General features: G+C 39.5%; 1 protein-coding gene across 1 annotated transcript; it reads right to left on the minus strand.

Moving 5' to 3' along the window:
- Window positions 1–1037: 1037 nt before the first annotated feature.
- Window positions 1038–21065, minus strand: LOC148114350 (uncharacterized). The gene is made up of 9 exons (XM_087892778.1): window positions 20980–21065; window positions 18357–18416; window positions 15653–15772; window positions 13859–13941; window positions 9677–9817; window positions 4794–4931; window positions 2347–4384; window positions 1848–1888; window positions 1038–1244 (listed from the first exon to the last, which is right to left on the minus strand). Exons 1-9 carry the CDS (start codon window positions 21034–21036, stop codon window positions 1118–1120), a joined length of 2805 nt encoding a protein of 934 aa, XP_087748904.1. The 5' UTR covers window positions 21037–21065; the 3' UTR covers window positions 1038–1117.
- Window positions 21066–22704: the final 1639 nt, after the last annotated feature.

Here is a 22704-nt window from a genome sequence, read left to right on the forward strand (position 1 = left end):
TCCAATTTCTTTTGCAATTACCTTTTGAGGCTTTCCCTCCTTATGGGGGGTGTCAATGATGGTTTTCTGCACAACTGTCAGGTCAGCAGTCTTTCCCATGATTGTGATTCCTACTGAACCAGACTGAGAGACCATTTAAAGGCTCAGGAACCCTTTGCAGGTGTTATGGCGTACTTAGCTGATTAGAATGGGAACTTTGAGCCTAGAATATTGAACCTTTTCACAATATTCTAATTTTCTGAGATTGTGAATTTGAGGTTTTCATGAGCTGTAAGCCAGAATCATAAAAATTATGACAAATCAAGGCTTGAACTATCTCACTTTGCATGTAATAAGTTTATCTCATATATTAGTTCACCTTTTAAGTTGCATTACTGAAATAAATGAACTTTTCCACGATATTCTAATTTTTCAAGTTTCACCTACAGCTTACTGTTGTGACAAGTTGAAAAGAAGATGTAAAATGGGTTTTTGTTTATTTGTTTGTGTGTTGTGTTGTTGTTTGTATGTTTGTTTGTATTATCCTCTTTTGTTTTAAAAAAATGTTTTATATTTTAGTTTAGTTTGTTTATACTTAATAAATATATATATTTTTTAAAAAAGAAGAGCATAGAGTGCCTCAGCTGTGGGGTAGGCCCTGGGAGGCCTAGCACAACCCTAGGACTACTTGTCCCAAGGCCTTACCACCACCACCACCCCAAGACACTTTGCTCAACAACCTCAATTTTGAGGGGCATAAAACAAACTGCATGATCTGCTTTACATCCCTCAGGATTGAGGTTGTTGAGTAAAGTAGTCATATGACATCTCAATGACAGTTTTATTCAACAAATGAGATTCTGGTACACTTGTTATTTATAAATTGGAGTCTACCTGTAAACCAAGAGACTCAACAGCCCAAGAAGAAAAAAGTCATCTACAGAAAACATAAACTATAAGGACTGTAAAAGCCACTATCTAGAAGAGATGGCCAGACTTTTAGCATCTATTATCAGATTTGGACTATATTAAAAATGAAAACAAGAACAAATTAAACATTTTTACTATTATACATCATATATTCTTTACAATATCAGTATACTGCCAACTAAAGCTTTTTCATCCTGGTACTGCAACGTTAATAAGGTCTGAGGCCCTGCTTACTCACTACGCAGTACAGTCTAACATGCACATAAATAGAAAAAAAAATGAACACTCCCAGGAAGACGAATCCACAAGTCTTCAATATTTGTCCCTGCTTTTTTCTGAAAAGAACAGAAAAGACAAAAGCTCATTAGAAAACCTTTGCTAATTCACCCTGCCTGCTAGCCTTTCATTGGCTGGATATTTTCCAAACTATATCATCTATACTCAACTGAACCATCTTAGGAATTGTAGCCCAAAAGAGCTCTAGGAGTCTCTAGAGGCTGGAGACAGCAAAAAACGTCACTTCCTGTCTAACCAGGAGTTGGGAAATGGGCTGTTTCAGGCCTCCAGAGGACATCAAAGGGGATGGGGAAGGCTGTTTCCACCTTCCCCAGATGCATCGAGAGGATCTGGAGCCAGGTGAGAAAGAAAAACAGGCCTTTCCCACCCCCACCCCCCAGGCCCTCCAGAGGCAGGAAACAGCCTGTTTCCTTACTTCTGGTGGGCCCAGAAGGCCTGAAAATCAGTTGGCCAGCGCGCACATGCGCGCCGGAGCTGAGCTTGCTTGCCCACTGATATGGCTATGCGTGCTACCTGTGGCACATATGCCATAGGTTCGCCATCATAGACTTAGAGGGAACGGAAGGGAAATATACTCAAACCAGATGAATTAAATATCTTTGATTACAGTTAGAATTATGATTAGTTAGAATAAGACATACCTGCAACACAAGCACAGCTTGCCTAGTTTATTCCTTAAAGTCTGGAAGCCATGAGGGACAAAAAATAAAGAAAACCAGTGAATACATTTTCAGGCACATCTATTGCATTAATAATTATATTAAAAGGCATCAGTTTTCATGAGCTGCAGCTCACTTTATCAAGTGCTTTTTATTCTCAGAATCTTCCTTTCTCATTCAAACTCTCCTTTCGTTTGGGTTTTCAAATATTTCCTGGGATTTTTAGTTTTTACTTTTTAGTTTTAATATAATTAAATCCCGATTTTGGATTAAATCAATTTTTTTCTTTGAAATTCATTTTATGCAAACATTTGCTATGACCTCTTTCTTTCCAAGTTCCCCTTGAAGATAGCTTGCTATTCAGAAATAAAAATAAAATAATTTCCCTTTTGGTTCAATATATAAAGAAAAGAGAGAAAAAAAACCCCAGGAATAATTAATCCACCCTTAATATAGCTACTTATGTTGGCTGTTCATATACCTGTTTTTCTTGAGAAGGAATTCCTTTGGAAACTTTTGTCCTCCATATTTTAGGATCTTTCCCTCCTGTCATCTCTTTTAATATTTCCTCCTGCAGACCTTGAATAGATGTTTTAAGCCACTCTTCCACATTTAGATGGGATGTTTCAGGCCCTCCCTCTTGGAAGTGATTTAGGGCTGTATCAAGCCATTCCTTCACATATGGCATGGATTCTTCAGGACATTCCATCCAAATATTTTGAATGGATTCTTGGAGCCATTCTTCCAGGTTGTTTCTGGCTCTTTCTGAAGACTCTCGCTTGAGTCTTTTCAAAGATGTTTGCAGCCATGCTTGAACCTCTGTTCTGGATGCAGTAGAACCATGCTTTCTGGAATTTGCTAAACTTGCTTGCAGCCATCCATTCCTCAAACCTCTTTCGGATAAAGCAGACTCTACCCAAATCACTCTCTCCCTGCTGTATCCCAGGCTGAATTTTGATGCTTTAGAGGATTGCTTTTTGAAATCCTGAATGCCTTTAATCGATGCTTCAAGCCAATCCTGGGGATCTAGATGTGGTACTTCAGGTCCTTCTGGTTCAAGGTTATTTATAGATATTTCAAGCCATTTTTTGATATGTTTAGCTTCCTCAGGACTTTCCTGTTCCAGGTTTTTCAATGATTCTTGAAGCCAATTTTCCAGATCTAGGTGGGGTGCTTTAGAAGATGACAGGCTTTCTAGAGATCTTTGAAGCCACTGTAATATATTTTCCAAAGGTCTTTCACAACATTGTTTCTGGAGGTCCTCTGTTGATTTTCCAAGCCATCCATTATTTATGCTGTCTTTAAATTTTACCTTCGATTTCTTTAGATCCTGAATGCTTTTAATAGATGCTTCAAGCCATTCCTGAGTTCCTAAATGCCGTTCTTCAGGTTCTTTCTCTTCCAGGTTCTTTATAGATAGCTCAAGCCATATTTTAGCATCTTGTTTAAATGCTTCAGGACTTTCCTCTTCCAGATTTTTCAAGGATTCTTCAAGCCATTTGTTCAGAACTGGTTCATGTTCTTCAGAAGCTGAGAGACTTTGTAGGGATCCTTCAAGCCATTGTAATATACTCTCCGCTGGTCCTTCAGAACATTGCTTCTTCAGGTTCTGTACTGATTTTTCAAACCATCCATTTCTTAGGCTATGTTGAAAAGATATCTTAGACTTCTGTAAATCCTGAATGCTTTTAATAGATTCCTTAAGCCATTCCTGAGTATTTAAATGGGGTGCTTCAGGCCCTTCCTCCTCAAGGTTATTTACAGACGTTTCAAGCCATTCTTTGGCATCTTGATTAGATGTTTCAAGACTTTCCTCTTCTAGGTTTTTCAAGGAGTCTCGAAGCCATTTTTCCAGAACTGGTTCAGGTGCTTTAGAAGATGAGAGGCTTTCTAAGGATCCTTCAAGCCACTGTAATGTATTTTCCACAGGTACTTCAGAACCTTGCTTCTTCAGGTTTTCTATTGATTTTTCCAGCCATCCCTTTCTTAAACTACTTCGAGATTCTGCTTCATATTTCTGAAGATCTTGAATACTTTTAATAGATGCTTCAAGCCATTCCTCCACATTAATTGGGGATGTTTCTGGCCCCTTTTTTTGAAGATAACTTATGGATGTATCCAACCATTCCTTTACATCTTCCCTGAACGCTTCTGGACATTCCTTTTCAAGATTTATCACTGAAGTTTTAAGCCATTCTGGCAGGGTGTGTCTTGATACCTTACTGGAATCCTCTTTCAGGTTTTTTAGAGATTCCTGAAGCCATTCCTGTACATTTTGCCTAGATTCTTTAGAATGTTTGGTTTTGAGATTGTCTATGGAAGCTTGAAGCCATTCCTTTTTTAGTTCATTTTCCAGCATTTCATGTTTCATCTTTCCAAGACTTTCTTCTGGTTTTTCAACATCTGCATTTGTTTGCCAGATAGTCACCAAGCATTTTTTGTATTCTTTGCTCACAAGTGATAGTAACTTGTCTCTATACATCAATGATCTACAACAGTCCTTTCTTAGCATTCTCTCTCTAGAAAAATCAGAAGGTTACATATTAATCTCGACCAACAAACATCTAATTTGTCTATTAGACAACTGTTTATTATACTCTGGATCTCAATTTTAGTTTTATTTATTCACTTATGTCTTCAATTATATCCTAATTTTCTCCAATGTAAAAGAAATGGAAGGTGAACTCTCATATTTCAAACTTCTTAAAACCCCTTTTAAAATGATATAGTAATAATCTTAAAAACCCAATAACAGTCTAAGCTAGCAAAAGGAAACCGGATGTGATATATGTTCTTCTCTATTCTCTTTTGCTTACTGTATCTGAAAGTCTCCATATATAATGTTTTATTATGTATTATGGAACTAAGGAGAATTTAATATGAAATTCTGGAAGGGAAAGTCAGGGTTGCTATTTAAAAATGGTTCACCTGTTCAATTTTTCCTCAGACTTTTCACACAACTGCTGTTTCTTCCAACGTAGGCAGCGAATAATATCAGTAAGCTCCTTTTTCCCACAGTGGAGCTCTTCTATGTCCGCCAACAGATGAGAAATTATGGCTTTCTTTCTGTAAAATGTTGATAGTGAAAATAATCCAATTCATTTTTACTTGAACTGATAAGCTTGTTTTTAAATTAAAAAACATGGAACATACCATTATATATGTTGATTGTTATATGTATTTATACATTTTAATTAATTCAGTTTTGCTATTTCTATTATAACAGCTAGGGATCTATCCTATGCTTTATTGATTTATTGGCTACATCACAATAAAAGTGACAAATCAGTAAATCTTCCCAGATCGTAGCTGTATCTCCATTATATTCTTTTAAAGGGTTGGATTAGCTACCTCAGCATTCATCATTATATTTATAGGAGTTGAATTATTTAAGAACAAGTTAATGATCTTTACTTCAATATTTAGCATTACTTAATCTATTAATACAGGCAAGGATTCTTTTATTTATTTTATTTATTTATTAATTTAATTTGTATACCGCCCTTCTCCCAGAAGGGACTCAGGGCGGTGAACAGCCAAAATTAAAAAACATACAAATGCAAAAGTTAAGATAATTAAAAGAATTAAATCATTGGCTACCCAATTTAAAACCCCAAATCCATAAAATTTAAAATCCCAATTAAAAACCATTTAGGCTAGGCCGGCTTGATGAAATAAAAACGTCTTCAGGGCTTTACGGAAGGTCCGGAGGTCCGGGATCAATCGTATTCCAGGAGGCAGCTCATTCCACAGGGTGGGTGCCCCCACAGAGAAGGCTCGCCCCCTGTGGGCCGCCAGCCGACATTGCCTGACTGACGGCACCCCGAGGAGGCCCTCTCTGTGAGAGCGTATTGGCCGGTGGGAGGTTATCGGTAGCAGCAGGCGGTCTCGCAAATACCCTGGCCCTAAGCCATGGAGCGCTTTAAAGATGAGAACCAACACCTTAAAGCGCACCCGGAAGACCACCGGGAGCCAATGCAGCTCGCGCAGGAGAGGTGTTACATGGGAGCGCCACGTCGCTCCCATAATCACCCGCGCGGCCGCATTCTGCACCAGCTGGAGCCTCCGGGTGCTCCTCAGGGGGAGCCCCATGTAGAGAGCATTACAGTAGTCCAGGCGTGACGTAACCAAGGCATGAGTGACTGACTCTTTATATTCCTTTTTTCTTTTACATTTCGCAAAAGATGCAAACCAATTCAAAACACTTTCCAGAAGCAATAAAAAGTTATGGATACAAGGTGTGGGAAAAGTCCTCCCAAATGCCAAAGTATCAAGATATCCCAACAAGTTGCTTTCTGACAGAAAGCCTTTTAGGGAACAAGGCCTAATCTGAGGTCTGAGGCAGGTCAACATGCTTGAAAAGCCAGACTTTTTTCAACAAGTTGAAAGGAAATACCTCCGGGTTTCTATGCATTCCATCAGCCGAGGCCCCAGGGGAGGGGTGAGGGAGTGACGGTTCTGGTAAAGGAAGGTCTCGCCCCAAGGGAGGCCACTGTACCTCATAGCCAGATGTGAGTCCCTCCTTGTGAAGTGGGGACAAGGAAGGCAGATGGGCTTGCTGATTACGTACCTGGCTCCCTGCCACATGTTGGCGGCCCTGCCCAAGCTCTTCAACGTGATTGCCGAGGTGGCGGTGGAGACCCTCAGGCTTATGGTCATGGGGGACTTTAACCGCCGTCTGTCGGCGAAGCATCTGAGGCGGCCCAGGAGTTCATGGCTTCCATGACTGCCATGGACCTGACCCAATTAATTCATGGACCTACTCACACGGGAGGACACACTCTGGACTTGATTTTTGTCTCTGGACAGTGGATGAATGATTTCGAGATAGGGGAGTTAGTGATTGAGCCCTTGTCCTGGTCGGATCATTCCCTTCTTAGGCTTGACTTTCTAACCGCCACACCCCACCACAGGGAGGCGGAACAGACCAGATGGTTCTGCCCCAGGCACCTGATGGATCCTGATAGGTTCCAGATGGCGCTTTGGCTACTTCCTGAGGCTCTGACTCATGGCTCGGCTGAGGAGCTGGTGGCTGCCTGGGATAGGGCGGCTGCTGACACTTTGGACCGAGTCATGCCTGTTCGGCCTCTGACCCGTCGCCGAGTCTACCTGGCTCCTTGGTTCTCCGAAGAGCTAAGTGAGATGAAGTGCCGGAAAAGATGCCTAGAGAGCAGTTGGAGATCTAGTTGCTCCAAATCCAACCGAACACTGGTAAGGTCTCATATTAAGACCTACCTAGTGGCAATAAAAGCGGCAAAATGTAACTATGTTTCCACTCTTATCGCATCGGCAGATAACTGCCTGGCTGCCCTGTTTAGGGTGACCCACTCCCTCCTCCATCTGGGAACGTGGGAGGAACCCTTGCAGGGTCGTGCTGAGGATTTTGTCCAGTATCTGCACAATAAAATCACTCAGATTCGGGAAGGCTTGGTCTCTGACTGGGTAGGTACAGATGGGATGATGGGTGCCAGTCTTGAGACTGCTATTTGGGAAGAGTTCGACCCTGTTGCTCCCGAGGACGTGGACAGGATACTGGGGCGGCTGAATGCGACCACATGTTTATTGGACCCGTGTCTCTCCTGGTTGGTGCTGGCCTCCCGGGAGGTTATGTGAGGCTGGCTCCAGGGGATTATCAATGCTTCCTTGAGTGAGAGTGTCTTGCCATCCGCCTTGAAAGAGACGGTGGTGAGGCCCCTCCTCAAGAAGCCTGCTCTGGATCTGGTTGTTTTGGCTAACTACCGTCTGGTCTCCAACCTTCCCTTCCTGGAGAAGGTTGTTGAGAGTGTGGTGGCATGACAGCTTCCTGGGTACCTGGATGAAGCTGTCTATCTGGGTCTGCTCCAGTCCGGCTTCAGACCTGGGCACAGCACGGAAATAGCATTGGTCGCGTTGGTGGATGATCTCTGGAGGGCTCGGGATAGGGGTTGCTCCTCTATCCTGGTCCTGTTAGATCTCTCAGCGGCTTTTGATACTATCGACCATGGTATCCTGCTGCGCCGGTTGGAGGGGTTGGGAGTGGGGGGACCATTTTGCGGTGGTTCTCCTCCTATCTCTCCGACTGGTCGCAGTCGGTGTTGACGGCGGCAGAGGTTGACTCCGAGGCATCTTGTTTGTGGGGTGCTGCAGGGGTCAGTCCTCTCGCCCCTTCTGTTCAACATTTATGTGAAGCTGCTGGGTGAGATCATCGGTGGCTTTGGGGTGGAGTTCCATCAGTATGCTGATGATACTCAGCTGTACATGTCCACCCCAGGCCATCCCAACGATGCCCTTGAAGTGATGTCCCGGTGCCTGGAGGCCGTGCGGATCTGGATGGGGAGTAACAGGCTTCAACTCAACCCTTCCAAGACTGAGTGGCTGTGGCTTCCGGCATCCCGATATAGCCAGCTGGTGCCATCGCTGGCTATTGGGGGTGAGTTATTGGCCACCACGGACAGGGCTCGCAACTTGGGCGTCCTCCTGGATGCACGGCTGTCTTTAGAAGAGCATATGACAGGGGGGCTTTTTATCAGGTTCACCTGATTCGCCAGTTGTGTCCCTTTCTGGATCGGGACTCCTTACGCACAGTCACTCAGGCACTCGTCACTTCCCGCCTGGACTACTGCAATGCTCTCTACATGGGGCTCCCCTTGAGGAGCACCCCGAGGCTCCAACTGGTGCAGAATGCGGCCGCATGGGGGATTATGGGAGCGAGGGGGCGCTTCCATGTGACACGTCTCCTGCGTGAGCTGCATTGGCTTCCTGTGGTCTTCTGGATGCGCTTCAAGGTGTTGGTCACCACCTTTAAAGCGCTCCATGGCATAGGACCTGGGTATTTGCGGGACCGCCTTCTGCCGCCGATAGCCTCCCACCGACCAGTACGCTCCCACAGAGAGGGACTCCTCAGGGTGCCGTCAGCCAGGTAATGTCAGCTGGCGACCCCCCCCCGGGGGAGGGCCTTCTCTGTGGCAGCTCCTGCCCTCTGGAACGATTTGCCCCCGGAGATACGAAGGATATGGATCTCTGGGTCTTTCGCCGTGCCCTAAAAACTTTTCTTTTCCATCAAGCAGGGCTGTCGTGAACCCCCCCTCCTTTTTTAGCTTTTTTAGCTTTTTAAATTGTCAATGGGTTTTTATTTATTTATTTATTAAATTTGTATACCGCCCTACTCCCGAAGGACTCAGGGCGGTGAACAGCCAAATAAAATACATATAATACAAATGTTAAAAACCGTTAAAATACAATTAAATAATTGGCTCAGAGAACGAAATTTAAAACCCCCAAATTCATAAGACAAAATTTAAAATTTAGAAATTTAAAAAATTTAAAAGAGTTTAAAAGAGAGGTTAGGCCAGGCCGGCCTATTGGAAAAGAAATGTTTTGATGGCACGGCGGAAAGTGCGCAGGTCCAGGATCCTCCGTATCTCCGGGGGGAGCTCGTTCCAGATGGCGGGTGCCCCCACAGAGAAGGCTCTCCCCCTGGGGGCCGCCAGCACTGTTTGGCCAACGGCACCCTGAGGAGCCCCTCAGGGTGCCGGGTTTTAGTTTGAATGTTTTAAATTTTGGGCCAAAGTCATATAATTCTTTTAAAAATTTTAAATTTTGTATTGGTACGTGTTTTAGTTCTGGCTGTGCACCGCCCTGAGTCCACTTGGAGAAGGGCGGGATATAAATTGAATAAATAATAATAATAATAATTTTCCCCCAATGTTGTTCAGGGCGCTGTAGTCAAATACAGAATATTGCATAATATATGTCTAGGGGAAAGATCTAAAAAGAATTTAATATGACATTCTGGAAGAGTAAGTCAGGATTGCCCTCTAGAAATTTCTCACCTGTTAAGTTCTTCTTTAAGATATTTATTGTCTTTCAAGATTTCCTCCTTCTCTCCACCTAGTTTTTCAACCTTGCATCTGAGAGACAAATTCTCTCTTTTCAGTTTGTACACCTGCACTGCTTCATCTGACATATTCCTTCTGTAAAATATCAAGGCCAAAGTGAAATTACTTGCACCATCAAACTTGTTTAAAATTAAAAAAAAATATTGTCTTTTGCTATACATATCCTTACATTTTAATTAATTCAGGGTTAGTATTAGGGTTGCTATTTCTATTACATTAGTAATTGCTTCTTATAGTTAATTATGCTTTAATGATTTATTGGATATTTTAGAATTGCTCAGTAAAGTGACAAATGAGTAAATCATTCCGGACTGGAGCTATAACTCTGTTATATTCTTAAAGAATTTGATTAGCTACTTCAGAATCTTTTTTACATTGTGGTGACCACAAATGGATGCACTATTCCAAGTGTGGCCTCACTAAGGCCTTATAAAGTGGTATTAACACTTTACATGATCTTGATTCTATCCCTCTGTTTATGCAGCCTACTGTGTTGGCTTTTTTGGCAGCTGTAGCACACTGCTGACTCATATTTAAATGATTGTCCACAAGGACACCAAGATCCCTCTCACAGTTACTACTATTGAACAAGCTACCACATATACTGTACTTGGGCATTTTGTTTTTCTTGCCTAAATGTAGAACCTTACTTTTTTCACCATTGAATTTCATTTTGTTACATAGCACCAAAAGTTCAAGTCTGCCAAGATCCTTCTGTATTTTAGGCCTATCTTCTGGAATGTTGGCTATTCCTACTAGCTTGGTGTTGTCTGCAAATTTGATGAGTTCCCCATCTGTCCCCTCTTCCAAATCATTGATGAAGATGTTGAAAAGTACTGGGCCTAAAACAGAGCCTTGGGGTACTCCACTGCATACTTCCCTCCATGTAGATGCAGTTCCATTGAGGACTACACATTGAGTGCGGTTGGTCAGCCAGTTACGAATCCATCTGGTGGTGATAATGTCTAACCCACATTTTTCTATTTTATCAAGTATTTTATCGTATAAAATATTTTATCAAGTTTTGCAATCAATTATTTTGTCCTTTATATCAAGCTTTACATTTTCTAACAAGTTCCTTCTCTTTTTTTCGAGAGAAAATATATTTTATTTATTTATTTATTTATTTATTTATTCAACTTATATGCCGCCCCTCTCCGAAGACCCAGGGCGGCTCATAATACACTCAAAAAATCACTATAAAAACCCTTAAAAATTAAAAACATTAAAACCCATTCACACCATTCATGGCCAGATCTCATCAGATCGCAAAGCGAGATCAACGGCCCCAGGCCTGCCGGAAAAGCAGGTCTTCACCGCTTTTCGGAAGGCCAATAGGGTGGGGATGGTCCGGACCTCAGGAGGTAACTGGTTCCAGAGAGCTGGGGCAGCCACAGAGAAGGCCCTCCCCCGCAGGCCCACCAGCTGGCATTGTTCAGAATATAATATTCTGAGACTAAAATATTTTAATATAACTGCATGGGTATATTTTTCACTATTTTTAGTTTGATATATTCATTTGGAACTGTATATTAAGTTTTATTAATCAACTACAAGATGAGAATCTACCAAACACTTTGAAACTCCAGCAGTTTTGCTTATATGGTTGTTAATAATTCCTAAGGATTGTAGTATTCTAGCATTGAAGTTCTTTAATAACTGTAGGAATATATATTTGCTAATTTTTTACTGTCTAATACATTGGTTATTAGATCTAATTACCTTCTATGTGTCTGTTAAAAAGGATACGCTGAGTTTTCAAAATCCGAATTATATTCTCAGGATCTGGACCATTAACAATTTTAGAGGATTTTGTGCAGAGAAACTCATATCCTTTATTGACCTTTTCAAACATATCCCGACCTTCTGGTTATGTACTAAAACTCATTAGTACAAGCTAATGAGTTTTATTTCAGTATTACTTCAGCATTACTTTACCTAATAATACCACTAAGAAGTCTTTAGATGAAAGCACATTTTCTCACTTACATTCTACAAAAGGTGCAAACCAATTCAAAACAAGTTCAAAAAGCAAAGAGAAGCCATAGGTGCAGAATACATCTCCCAAATGCCAAGCTGTCAATTTATCCCAACATCTTGCTTTCTCATCAGTTAATGCACTACCTTGTTTGGCCATGAATCAAATTTGAAATCATGTGAGAGGCTACATTTTTTTTAAAAGTCAACTATTGCTATTCCCAGATTTTTCTTTCAAAGCTTAACAGAACTGTATGGTTTTCACCACCACTCTTCTGATGTTAACAGGAAGATGGATGAGACTGAATTTCTCAGAGCTGAAATAGGGGAAAGCTGATTGCTGTGCTCAATGAACTGCAGAGTAGAAATTAGGAAATACAATCACAGATCTCTTGAATTATAGATGATTTGGCAGAGGTGGGTTCCACTTACCTTTTCTACTGGTTTGCAGCGGGAGCACACACACACGCTTCTGCGCATGCACAGAAGCTTCTGCGCATGTGCAGACACCATGATGATGTTGTGGCGGGTGGGTGGAGCCTCCCACAGGTTTTACTACCAGTTCTTTAGAACCGGACAGAACCGGGAGCAACCCACCACTGGATTTGGCCATGAAGATGCCCTGTGAAGAGATTCATGATGACTGATACCCATCTGAGACGAGCCCTCCTTTTTTATTACTGCTTTAATCAAACACAAAGTTTCTGGAAATGAAAGCTTTTTAGGGAACAAGCGGAACTGAGTTGTTTCTGGAGATAAAGGAAACTTTAGATGCTTGGAGAGCAGAATTTTTTCAACAAATTGAAATGAGTTACTTCTTATTTTCAACAATATTGGTCCAAGCAATGTAGTTAAACCTAGAGCATTGCATAATGTATGTTTAGGAGGAGGTGCTAAATTGAATTTAATATAAAATTTTGGAAGAGAAAGTCAGGATTGCTCTCTGAGTTTCTCACCGGTTAAATTACTCTTTAAGATGTTTGTTTCTCTTCAGAGTTCCTCCTTCTCACCATCTAGTTTTTCAACCCTGAAACTCATTTTTAGCTTTTTTCAAAAATTTTAATCATTTCTATTTTGATGTGAACAGAAAGACTTTGTCAAATTTACGCTTCTGGTCTTCCAAATTCAAAGGACTATAGCCAAGTCCATTTCATTATTCCAGAATTGGCTTGATTAACCATACACATTAATCTGCAACTAGCACAAAACCCTGCCAATTATTTTTAGTTGTGGGAAATTAATAATTACCTCTTTATCTTTAGCAGAGATAAGTTCATTCTTATCTCTGCTTAAAAATTTCAACACTTCAGAGTTACAATTCCATTGAATGTGAAGATATTCTTCATACTCAACTACCAAATTGAATTATAATGCCAAACTCTCTGAAGTTCTATTGCTCATTTTTTTAAATACAGTGGCCAATTCCATTGTCAACGTAGAAAATATGAATATTGTGTTCAAATTCTACTTACTTAATAGGATTATACAAAGATTTAAAGGAATGCTTCCATGAGGAAGTTTTGATTACCTCATAATAACAACTTCCTTGATGAAGTTTTGATTACCATATGATAACATATTCACAAAATAAACTAGAGATCACTAAGAGTCAACACTGACTTGGTGGCAGCTCATCAGTCAAGATAATAAACTACTTTTCAAAAATCACTGCAGAGGATATATAAAAGTTTGAAGGGGATGTATAATATTTTTACATTTGGAATATTTATGTCCTACATTTTAATATATAATTATTGGCCATTATTACATATTATTTTATAATATTATCTCAATTGGAATAAGTTATATAATTTAGAGTGTCCTCTACTCAGATATACAAATAACGATGAATAGAGTATTAAAAATGAGTAAAATTTCTTTTTAATCTAATTTATTTCAGGATGACTTATTTGGGAAATTAAATATCTTCCTTCACAACTCCTGGGACATTAAATAATTCTGTTTCACTTGGATTTAATCTCGTTATCACACTATAAATGACTGCCATAAGGTAAACTTTGGGGTTGATAGATGTAAAGCAACACAACACAAAATCCAAGAACTCTGGGCAACTGAAAGTATGTTTTTCCAAAACAAAAGGGCACCACATAAAGCATTTTCAACTATGACAAAACTTACCTAAAGTCCTCCAGCTGAGCATATTTCAAGTGTTCTTCTGGTTTTATTTCCATCAAACTTCTTTCAGTTGTAAGACGATCTTCCTGCAATATTAACAAAAAACACGGTTTTAAAAAGACAAACTTAACTGTCAGCAATTAAGGACACTAATTTTTCAAACAACAGTTTTCTCGTTGAGGGAAAATTAACCAATGTTTCTCCACCCTCAAATCTTAGGTGTCAACCAATATCTTAGCTACCTAAATTCTGCACACTTTCCTAAAAGTAGACACCACTGACTAAAAGATTTACTTTGATATTGCTCTGTCTGTATCGACAATTGACACTTAATACAAACTGTGTAGCTGTAGTGTATGCTGACATAATTTTCCTTTTCCTTTTTCATCAACTACTTTTTATAGCCTGCTGGGATGGAGTAATGAACAGCCTGCTCACTATTTTGAGGCATTTTAGTCATTTCAATAAAGTTGTATACCCCTTAACTAATTATTTCTTACCAATACACCCCTTTTCTCTCACAATCACAGAAGCAAAAGGGGAGAAAATCTTATTCTTGGTAAGTTCATTTGCAATCTTAAAATGTATTGAGTTGCATTGTAAGTCTTCCTCCAAAATTCATCAGGAAATCAATATTAGATCACATTGTTCCTTTTCTTTAGATTCACTTTCTGAAATGGGTAAATGAGTAAATCTGCAAAATCCTGGGTTTAAAATCATACCAGGAACTGGAATTCAACTGATTTCAAAGGAAATTTTGCATTAATGACCGGATGCAGAATTGCAATCTACATTATTAATAAATCAACTAAGAAGCCATTCATTTATCAGTTATATGATGTTTTCATCTATGTATCTATCTGTTTGTCTATCATCATCTATCATTGGGGGGGGGGCTTGACCTAAATCTGGTGGGGAGGAAATACAGTTTTCTTGCCCTGTGGGGTTGTCTTCACCTCTTGGTGTGCCTAGATCTTGATCTTGGATGGTGGGTCTGGGTTTGGAAATTTCTACATCTTGAGAAGATTTTTTTAATCAGTTTTGATTCAATTGCTGATATCTGCCAATTTCCTAGCAAACAACTATTTAGTCAGTTTCAGTCCAAAGGTCAACATGGGCAAAAATGTTTAGGAGTCTTTTGTTTTATTGCTTAGGATTCAGACAGGTTAGCGAAGGTGAGTGGTTTGGGTGGCAAGGGTGTCGTGGGGACTTTGCCTTCTCACTATCACAATCCCAGGTTGCACTATTTGCATTATATTAACAACATGAAATTGTTATTAACAGTGAAAGGCCATACAATAAATCCATGATTAAACTGGGGTGTGATTCCATATATATTACTCAAACACCAATTTCATCTTATTTTGTTGTAACAAGCTTCAATCCTAGAAACAAGAAATAGGAAATCCTATACAGATTCAAGGTCAACTAAATACGTGGATTAGTTACAATCACTGTGTTCCCGAGTTGAGGCCTGATCCATTACAGTTCCGTGAAAAATGGAATAAAATTAGAAAGCCGAGTGCTGCCCCACTGATTTTCAACTTTGGGATTTGTAGTCATTCGAACTTTCCTTCTGTTTCCCAAAATGTTTTTGGGAAAGAAGAGCTGAAAATTTCAATGTGTGTCTGTGTGAGGCCATCTGCTCTTTGCAGAGGCCACTTTTTGCAGGAAACAGCACTAAGAGAACATATCCTCCAAAAGTAAAATGTATTTTCTTTCTTAAAACTATAAAATATCTCTGCATTTTTTTAGTTATGTATACTCAAAAGATTCCTAACATCATAGATTGCTTACCTGTTGGAGATATTTGGTTGAGCAGGAATCATGGCATGCCACTTCCTGCTGGATCACATGTGTTGTAATATCTTCCTGATGTCTGGAAAACTGATAGTTGTGTGATCTTGAAGTATGTAGCTTAAAAGCAATTACAGTAATAAAGATTAATAAAATATATTATTAAGCATACTGAAAAGTTCACTTTTTGTAAGTAGATTCTGCATCTCTAAACCACTTCATTATCATTGCTGATGTCATTGTTATCATACACCCATACACAAAGAAACTAATCAAGGAGAGAAGGAACCTAGAATAAGAAGAAATTTCTTGACAATTAGAACTATTATTCAGTGGAACAACTTGCCTCTAAAAGCTATGGGTGCTCCAACACTGGAAGTTTTAAAGAAGATGTTGGATAACTATTTGTCTGAAGTGGTGTAGGATTTCCTGCATGGGCAGGGGGTTGGACTAGAAGACCTCCAAGGTCCCTTCCAACTCTGTTATTCTGTTCTGTTCTGTTAAATTTGTTTAAGCTGAAATAATAGTGTGGACACACTATATAAAATTGATTGATTGAGTGAGTGATTGATTCCGTTTGCATAGCCATGTATTTCAAACCAATGAGTGGCAACTATAAAACCAATGAAAAGATAACATGAATTGTGAGGTTATGTTTGCTTGACATTTTTCCTTCATTAAATATTTCTCCAAGTAAAAATATTTCATAGTTATGAGAACAATTACATAATTTTGTTTTCTAAAAACTTCTATGTGGTATCAGCATAGAAGAAGATGATAGTCTAGACTCTGTAGCAGTGGTGAAATCTGAACCGATTTACTACCGGTTTGCTGGCTGTGCGCGTGTGTGCACAGTGCATGCCAAAAGGAGGCATGGGGTAAGTAGAACAGCATGCGGGAGGAGGGGTGATCAGCTGTGGCATGCATCTTTTTTTTTTTACTTTTAAAAGCTTTTTTTAACTTTTTTTCGGCCGAATAGGTTGTAAAAAAATGCTTTTTTAAAAAAAAAAAGGCTCTGACAATCCCAACTGAACTGCCTGATTGTCAGAGCCTTTTTTTTTGGCGTGGCTCAGCTGGGATTGTCAGAGCCTCTTTTTTTTTTACCTTTTAAAAGCATTTTTTAAAAGAAGAGGCAAGTGGGCGACCAGGCAATTAGATGAGCATGGGCGGGGGATGGCAGGGATTTTTGCTACCAGTTCTCCGAACCACCCGCTACCATTGCTACCGGATCGGACGAGCTAGTCCGAGCCAGGAGCATTTCACCCCTGCTCTGTACTCTGAGGGGTAGAAAAGCATATGTGTGCATCATTTATATTCATGCATGTAATATATATGTAGCAATGGGCAACTCCTAATTGACTGCTCTAGATGGACACTAGGGACAAAAAAGTTTATTCACTCTGGGGTGGAAAAAGAAGAATCTATGATGAACTGTATTGCTGTGACCTAAACTTTTGAAAGGGGAGAACATTGGGTGACATCATGCAGTGCCATTAAAGCAATCAGTCTTTAGAAGGAGTGCTGGGTGGGTTACAGTACCCTGAGTGATTCAGAACTGGGCAAGCGGATGCAAATTATCCATTAGCCTTTCCTATTATGGAAGCAAGGAAAGCTATTAGAAGTGTTGGGGAATAAAGTAAAGAAAGTGTGTGTGTATTGGGGGGAGATGATTAATCAAAAATGGTGGGAAAGAAGAGGGGGGGAATTTTTGAAAGTTCCTAAAGATGTGAGGAACAACAAAGGTCCTAAGCTGCTTTTGTTAGACACTGAAATTGAAATTTCTGTTCTTTAATACTTTCTTTTAGGCAGAAAGCAAACGGACCTCTTACTGGGGGGGGGGTCAGTTTCAGAGGGAGGGGACATTCATGTTAGCACACAGGCAAAGACCATCAGGTCCCCAGTAACCCCTGAGAAACAATATCCATTTCCAAAGACTTTTGAAACGGTGATCATAGACATTTTTAGCAACTTAGAAAAAGAAGGTATTCCAAATAAACAAGTAAACCTTCTTAGTAGCCTCCTAATCACTTTGAAAACAGACAAGATTTCAAGCTTTTATCCAAGCCTGATCTGTTTTATGCCTCCATTCTTGAATGAAAGATGCAGTAGGTTTTGGACCATCCAGAAACTTGTGCCTCCTTTAATTTGTTTTTCCCCAGATCAGGAAGTTTTGTTTATTAATGGGACATCATGGTTGGAAGGAACGGATACAATAGATCTCTTGGATAGCTGTTTCTATCACAAGTTTAAAATTACTATAATGCACAAGAGGCAAAACTAATGGCTGCCTAGCAGTTACTGCAATACATAATAGATAAAGAGGGGGAAAGCATCTGCATAATCATAGACAGTGAATATTGGCATTGCCCATTACAATAACAGAAAGTATCAGCTTCAGGCAAATTGATAAAAGATACAGAAATATGGCAGGATTTGTGTAATAACTGTCAGCAAACCTGAAAAACTCCATATACTTGAATAAGGCTCACGCTGGTTTAATAATTGCTCTTTTCCAAAAAAGCAGAGATAGATGCCTATACAAAAGAGGATGCCCACAGGTACATGACCCAAGTGACCAGTGAGAAAATGAGGAAATGGGACCGCACATTTTTAAAAAGTATGCTTTCCATTTTAACATCTTAAAGATGGACACTGTTTTGATTTGCAAAGAAATAATCTAACCAAAAGAACTAATATAATATACCTCAATACGTCTTCTTGCTTCGATTAATGTTGTTGTTGATGAACTTTTAGATTGTTCTTCCTGCAATATTGACAAAAATGCTGTTTTAAAAAAACAAACTTATTGTCACTAATTAAAGACACTAAATTTTCAAATAATGGGAGTGAGGTGGGGTTAACCATTGTTTCTCCATTCTCAAATCTTATGTGCCAGCTGATACTACTGGTATCTAAATTCTGCACCCTTACCCCTTAAATAATTATTGTTTTCCATTATGGATTTTTTCTCCCACAATCGCAGAAGTAGAGAGAAGAAAATCTTATTCTTGCTGAATTCATTTGCAATCATAAAATGCAATGAAGTTCAACAAACTCGAACTTATACTTGAATATTTATTAAATTTATCTTGTTCTAGCTTTTTATTTGAACTACGCTTAACAAACAATATGAAGTGACTAACACATATCCATGATTCATAGAAAGAAAACATACACTAAAACGTAAGAAATGAACAAGTATAACATATGTACAAATTTACCTTACATCAAAAATATCTTCATAGTATGATCAAAACTTTATGAAATTTAGATAGGTTTGATCATTTCTCTCAATAGCAATAAACTATAAAATACACCCAAATTTTATAGAATTGTGTTTCCTGCCTCTGATTTCACTATTTTATTTTTTTAATATTTTTCCTGAGGAAGTAATCAGAGAAAATGTATTAATCCACTTCTCAATTGTTCTGTTGACTAATTACTAGTTGAGCTGCTTGTTAAGTCAATGAGTCCTTTATTTTTAGATTTAGTCCTTTAATTCAGTGAAGCATGTCTAAGGGAGCACTGAATTCTTTCTTTAGCCTTGCTACTTATCTCCCCAAGTATTTTACACCCAAAGCATATTGTTTTGTCACATGACCACCACAAATGAAAGAAACACCCTTGTTTTGATAACCTGTCCAACAGTTCCAAGAATAATTCTGATATACCTATGCCAACCTAACCGGAGTCAAGTCTATAATCTTTCACTGCTGTTCTTGCACTGAAAATGAGGTGAATCCACCCAATTCCCATAATTCCTGCCAATATATTCCCCATAATATACTGATCCTTTTTCCCCCCAGCAAGTTTGGATGAAACCTCCATACTTCAACGGAACATCTAACATCTAACATTGGCTATCACTCTGATTTTCACCATGTTCTTTATAAATATAGAACTTTCCTGAAATACAGAAGGATTAAAGGAAATACAAGGAGATAAGAGCCGAGGTGGCGCAGTGGTTAGGGTGCAGTACTGCAGCTACTTCAGCTGACTGCTAGTTCAGCAGATCAGTGGATCAAATCTCACCGGCTCAAGGTTGACTCAGCCTTCCATCCTTCCAAGGTGGATAAAATGAGGACCTAGATTGTTGGGGGCAATATGCTATTTAGTATACTGTCTTTGGTGTAAGCCGCCCAGAGTCCTGGGAGAATGGGCAGCATAGAAATATGAATAATAAAATAAAAATAAAATACAATCTTGAATAAAGAGGAACGGGGCAGAAGAAAGCCCATCTACTATAGCATCAAACAGCAAAAAAGTGGATGAGTTCTTAAATTACAGGTAGTCCTCGACTTACAACAATTCATTTACTTAAAAGTTACAACAGCACTGAAAAAGAGGCTTATGACCATTTTAATCTTTGTAGCATCCCCATGATCATGTAATCAAAATTCAGATGCTTGGCAACTGGTTCATACTTATGTGCACTGTTGTATCCAAAGGTCATGTAATCAACTTTTGCAAACTTTTGACAAGCAAAGTCAATGGAGAAACCAGATTCACTTAACAACTGAATTACTAATTTATCAATTGCAGTGATTCACTTAACAACTGTGGCAAGAAAGTTCGTAAAATGGGGCAAAATACACTTAATAAATGTCTCATTTAACAACAGAAGTTTTGGACTCAATTGTGGTCATAAGTCAAGGACTACCTGTATTCTAGTTATTCTTTCTCTTTGTGTATATCTCTGGGCATATTTTAAAATATTTCAAGGGCTTTTATATATGTGTGATTGTTTTTTGTGTTGTTTTTAAAGACAAACTGTTTAATAAAAATTATTTTTTTAAAAATAAAATCAAATATTTCAAGGGCATAGATTCATTTTTCTTTCCTTTCTCAATTTATGATACTTTAATCAGCATTGGATTATCTTGGAGTGCCTCCAAAAATGAAGGATTATTTTGCTTTTTCATTTTAAGTGGACAGTGCAGAAAAGATGAATAGCGCTCATTCTGTAGTCATGTAAAATTTCCACTTGCAACTCTGGCCTATTAAATGTGTTTAATGGCCTATCAAATCAATGTTTACAATGACATAAGGGGTGCAAATGCATTGTTCCATTGATTCAATTCATATAGCTGCTCAACTTCCCATAAAGATTCTGAGTAGCTCTTATTCTTCTTCCTCTCGTTCTTCAGTTCTGTCCCTGAAGTTTTCTTGCCAAGGTTTTACTATCAATCTGTCTGCCTGCCTGTCTATTCATGTATGCATCCAGCTATTTATCCATACATCCATCTATATCAATTTTCTATACCAGCCATTATACTTGTCTGACAACAGCATTTAGTGTGGCCCATGAATGAGATGACTTGTCATACCTCATCTTGGAGATGCTTTGTGAAATTTCTCATTCTCCTCTTAAACTCGCCCTCCATCACACAGTTGTGACAATTGGCAACTAGAAGAAAAATTAATAGGCGAGAATGTAGAATACATTAGAAAAAAAAAGAAATCAGAATATAAGAGTGAGAGACAATCCTGAATAGTATATAGTATAGTGTTTAAAATGTATTTGCTCTCTAATTCCTCTAATCTGAATGATCCTTTAGGATAGAGGTCTTCAAACTTGGCAGCTTTAAGACTTGTGGACTTCAACTCTCAGAATTCCACAACTCTTAAAGCTGCCAAGTTTGAAGACCTCTGCTTTAGGATAACCATTCAACTGCCAAATAATGTTCCTGTCCTAAAGGAACTAGAAGAATAGCCTCAATAATGAAAAATATATATGAAATAGGTGCTTTCATGTATTTTTTTTAAATTACTTTCATGTAATTTTTTAAAATGTTCTGCTTTCCAACATTTTCGCATCAGTAATCATTTCCTACATATCCATTTTGCTCCCTTACTTCAATTTACTGTTTATACATGATTCTAATATTGATTTATATGCATAAAAATAACACTGTACCCAATTTCAATCATACATTCTGTGTCAGTTCCATTTCTACTTGTTTGTTCAACTCCTATATCTTCCTCATTTACTCTTCCATTGCCCTTTATAGCTCTCCTCTAACCATTCATACCATTTCTCCCATACCATGTAGTATTCAAAATGAAATGTTTTCAAAGGAAAAAAAACCCAAGAAAGTCCAGTTGACCAGACAATCATGACCTAGACGATTGAGAATCTCAAAAGACAACTGGCCATGAATATTCTCTGTGATGAGTCTTTAGAACCTAAAGCCTTTTTTCCTCTTACATACCATCATTGAAACAAGTTGATTCAAAACAATTTTAGAAGTAAAGTTTTTGATTTAGTGTGTGGAAAATGTTATGTATTGATACTTTTAAGCGGGAGTTTCAAACCTGCCTATGTTTCTGATTGGCTGACAGTCCCTCCAGGATTGTATATAAGGAGGGCTGCAGCCTCTGAGTTTTCGCTGAAGTCTCACTGTAAATTAAAGAGCTGTTGTCACTTGCTTGGTTGTGCCTCTCGTTATTCCCAAACCACTTCATTGGCGACGAAGGTGGGATAGAGGTCACAAGAAGCGAACCAGTGAGACCACGAGCTTCAGCTAGGCGACGAGGCGAACTACAGGAGGCATACCGAACATGTCTGCCTACGTTCCGCCCAAGCCTTTTGATCCGACCCGTGAAAAATGGGTCTCATACCTGACGAGGTTCGAATGCTCGCTCGAAGCCAGCGACATGCAAGGGCTCTCCGCTAATCGGAAGAGGGCCCTCTTCCTAAGCCACTGTGGACCGGACGTGTTCGAGATGGCAGAGTCACTGTGCGAGCCAACGCCGGTCCAGACCGTCTCCTGGGACACCCTGATGGCTACGCTCCGGGCTCACTATGCTCCCGTGCCCTCCAAGTTCGTGCAACGATACCAACTCAGACAGCGCGTTCAGCGAGAGGGAGAACCGGTCAGTGCATACATGGCCAGCCTGAGAAAAGCCGCAAAACCCATTGCGACTATAGAGACTTGGACGATGCGTTGCTTGAGCAACTCATCTGTGGTGTCCGGGACATTAGGCTGCAACGGCGCCTGCTCGCCAAGCCTGATTTGACGCTTGCTGGAGCCCTAGACGAGGCCAGGGCT

Source organism: Pantherophis guttatus, chromosome 4 (genome assembly GCF_059756535.1).
Source record: "Pantherophis guttatus breed Tessera chromosome 4, ASM5975653v1, whole genome shotgun sequence".
Taxonomy (NCBI): Eukaryota; Metazoa; Chordata; class Lepidosauria; order Squamata; family Colubridae; genus Pantherophis; species Pantherophis guttatus.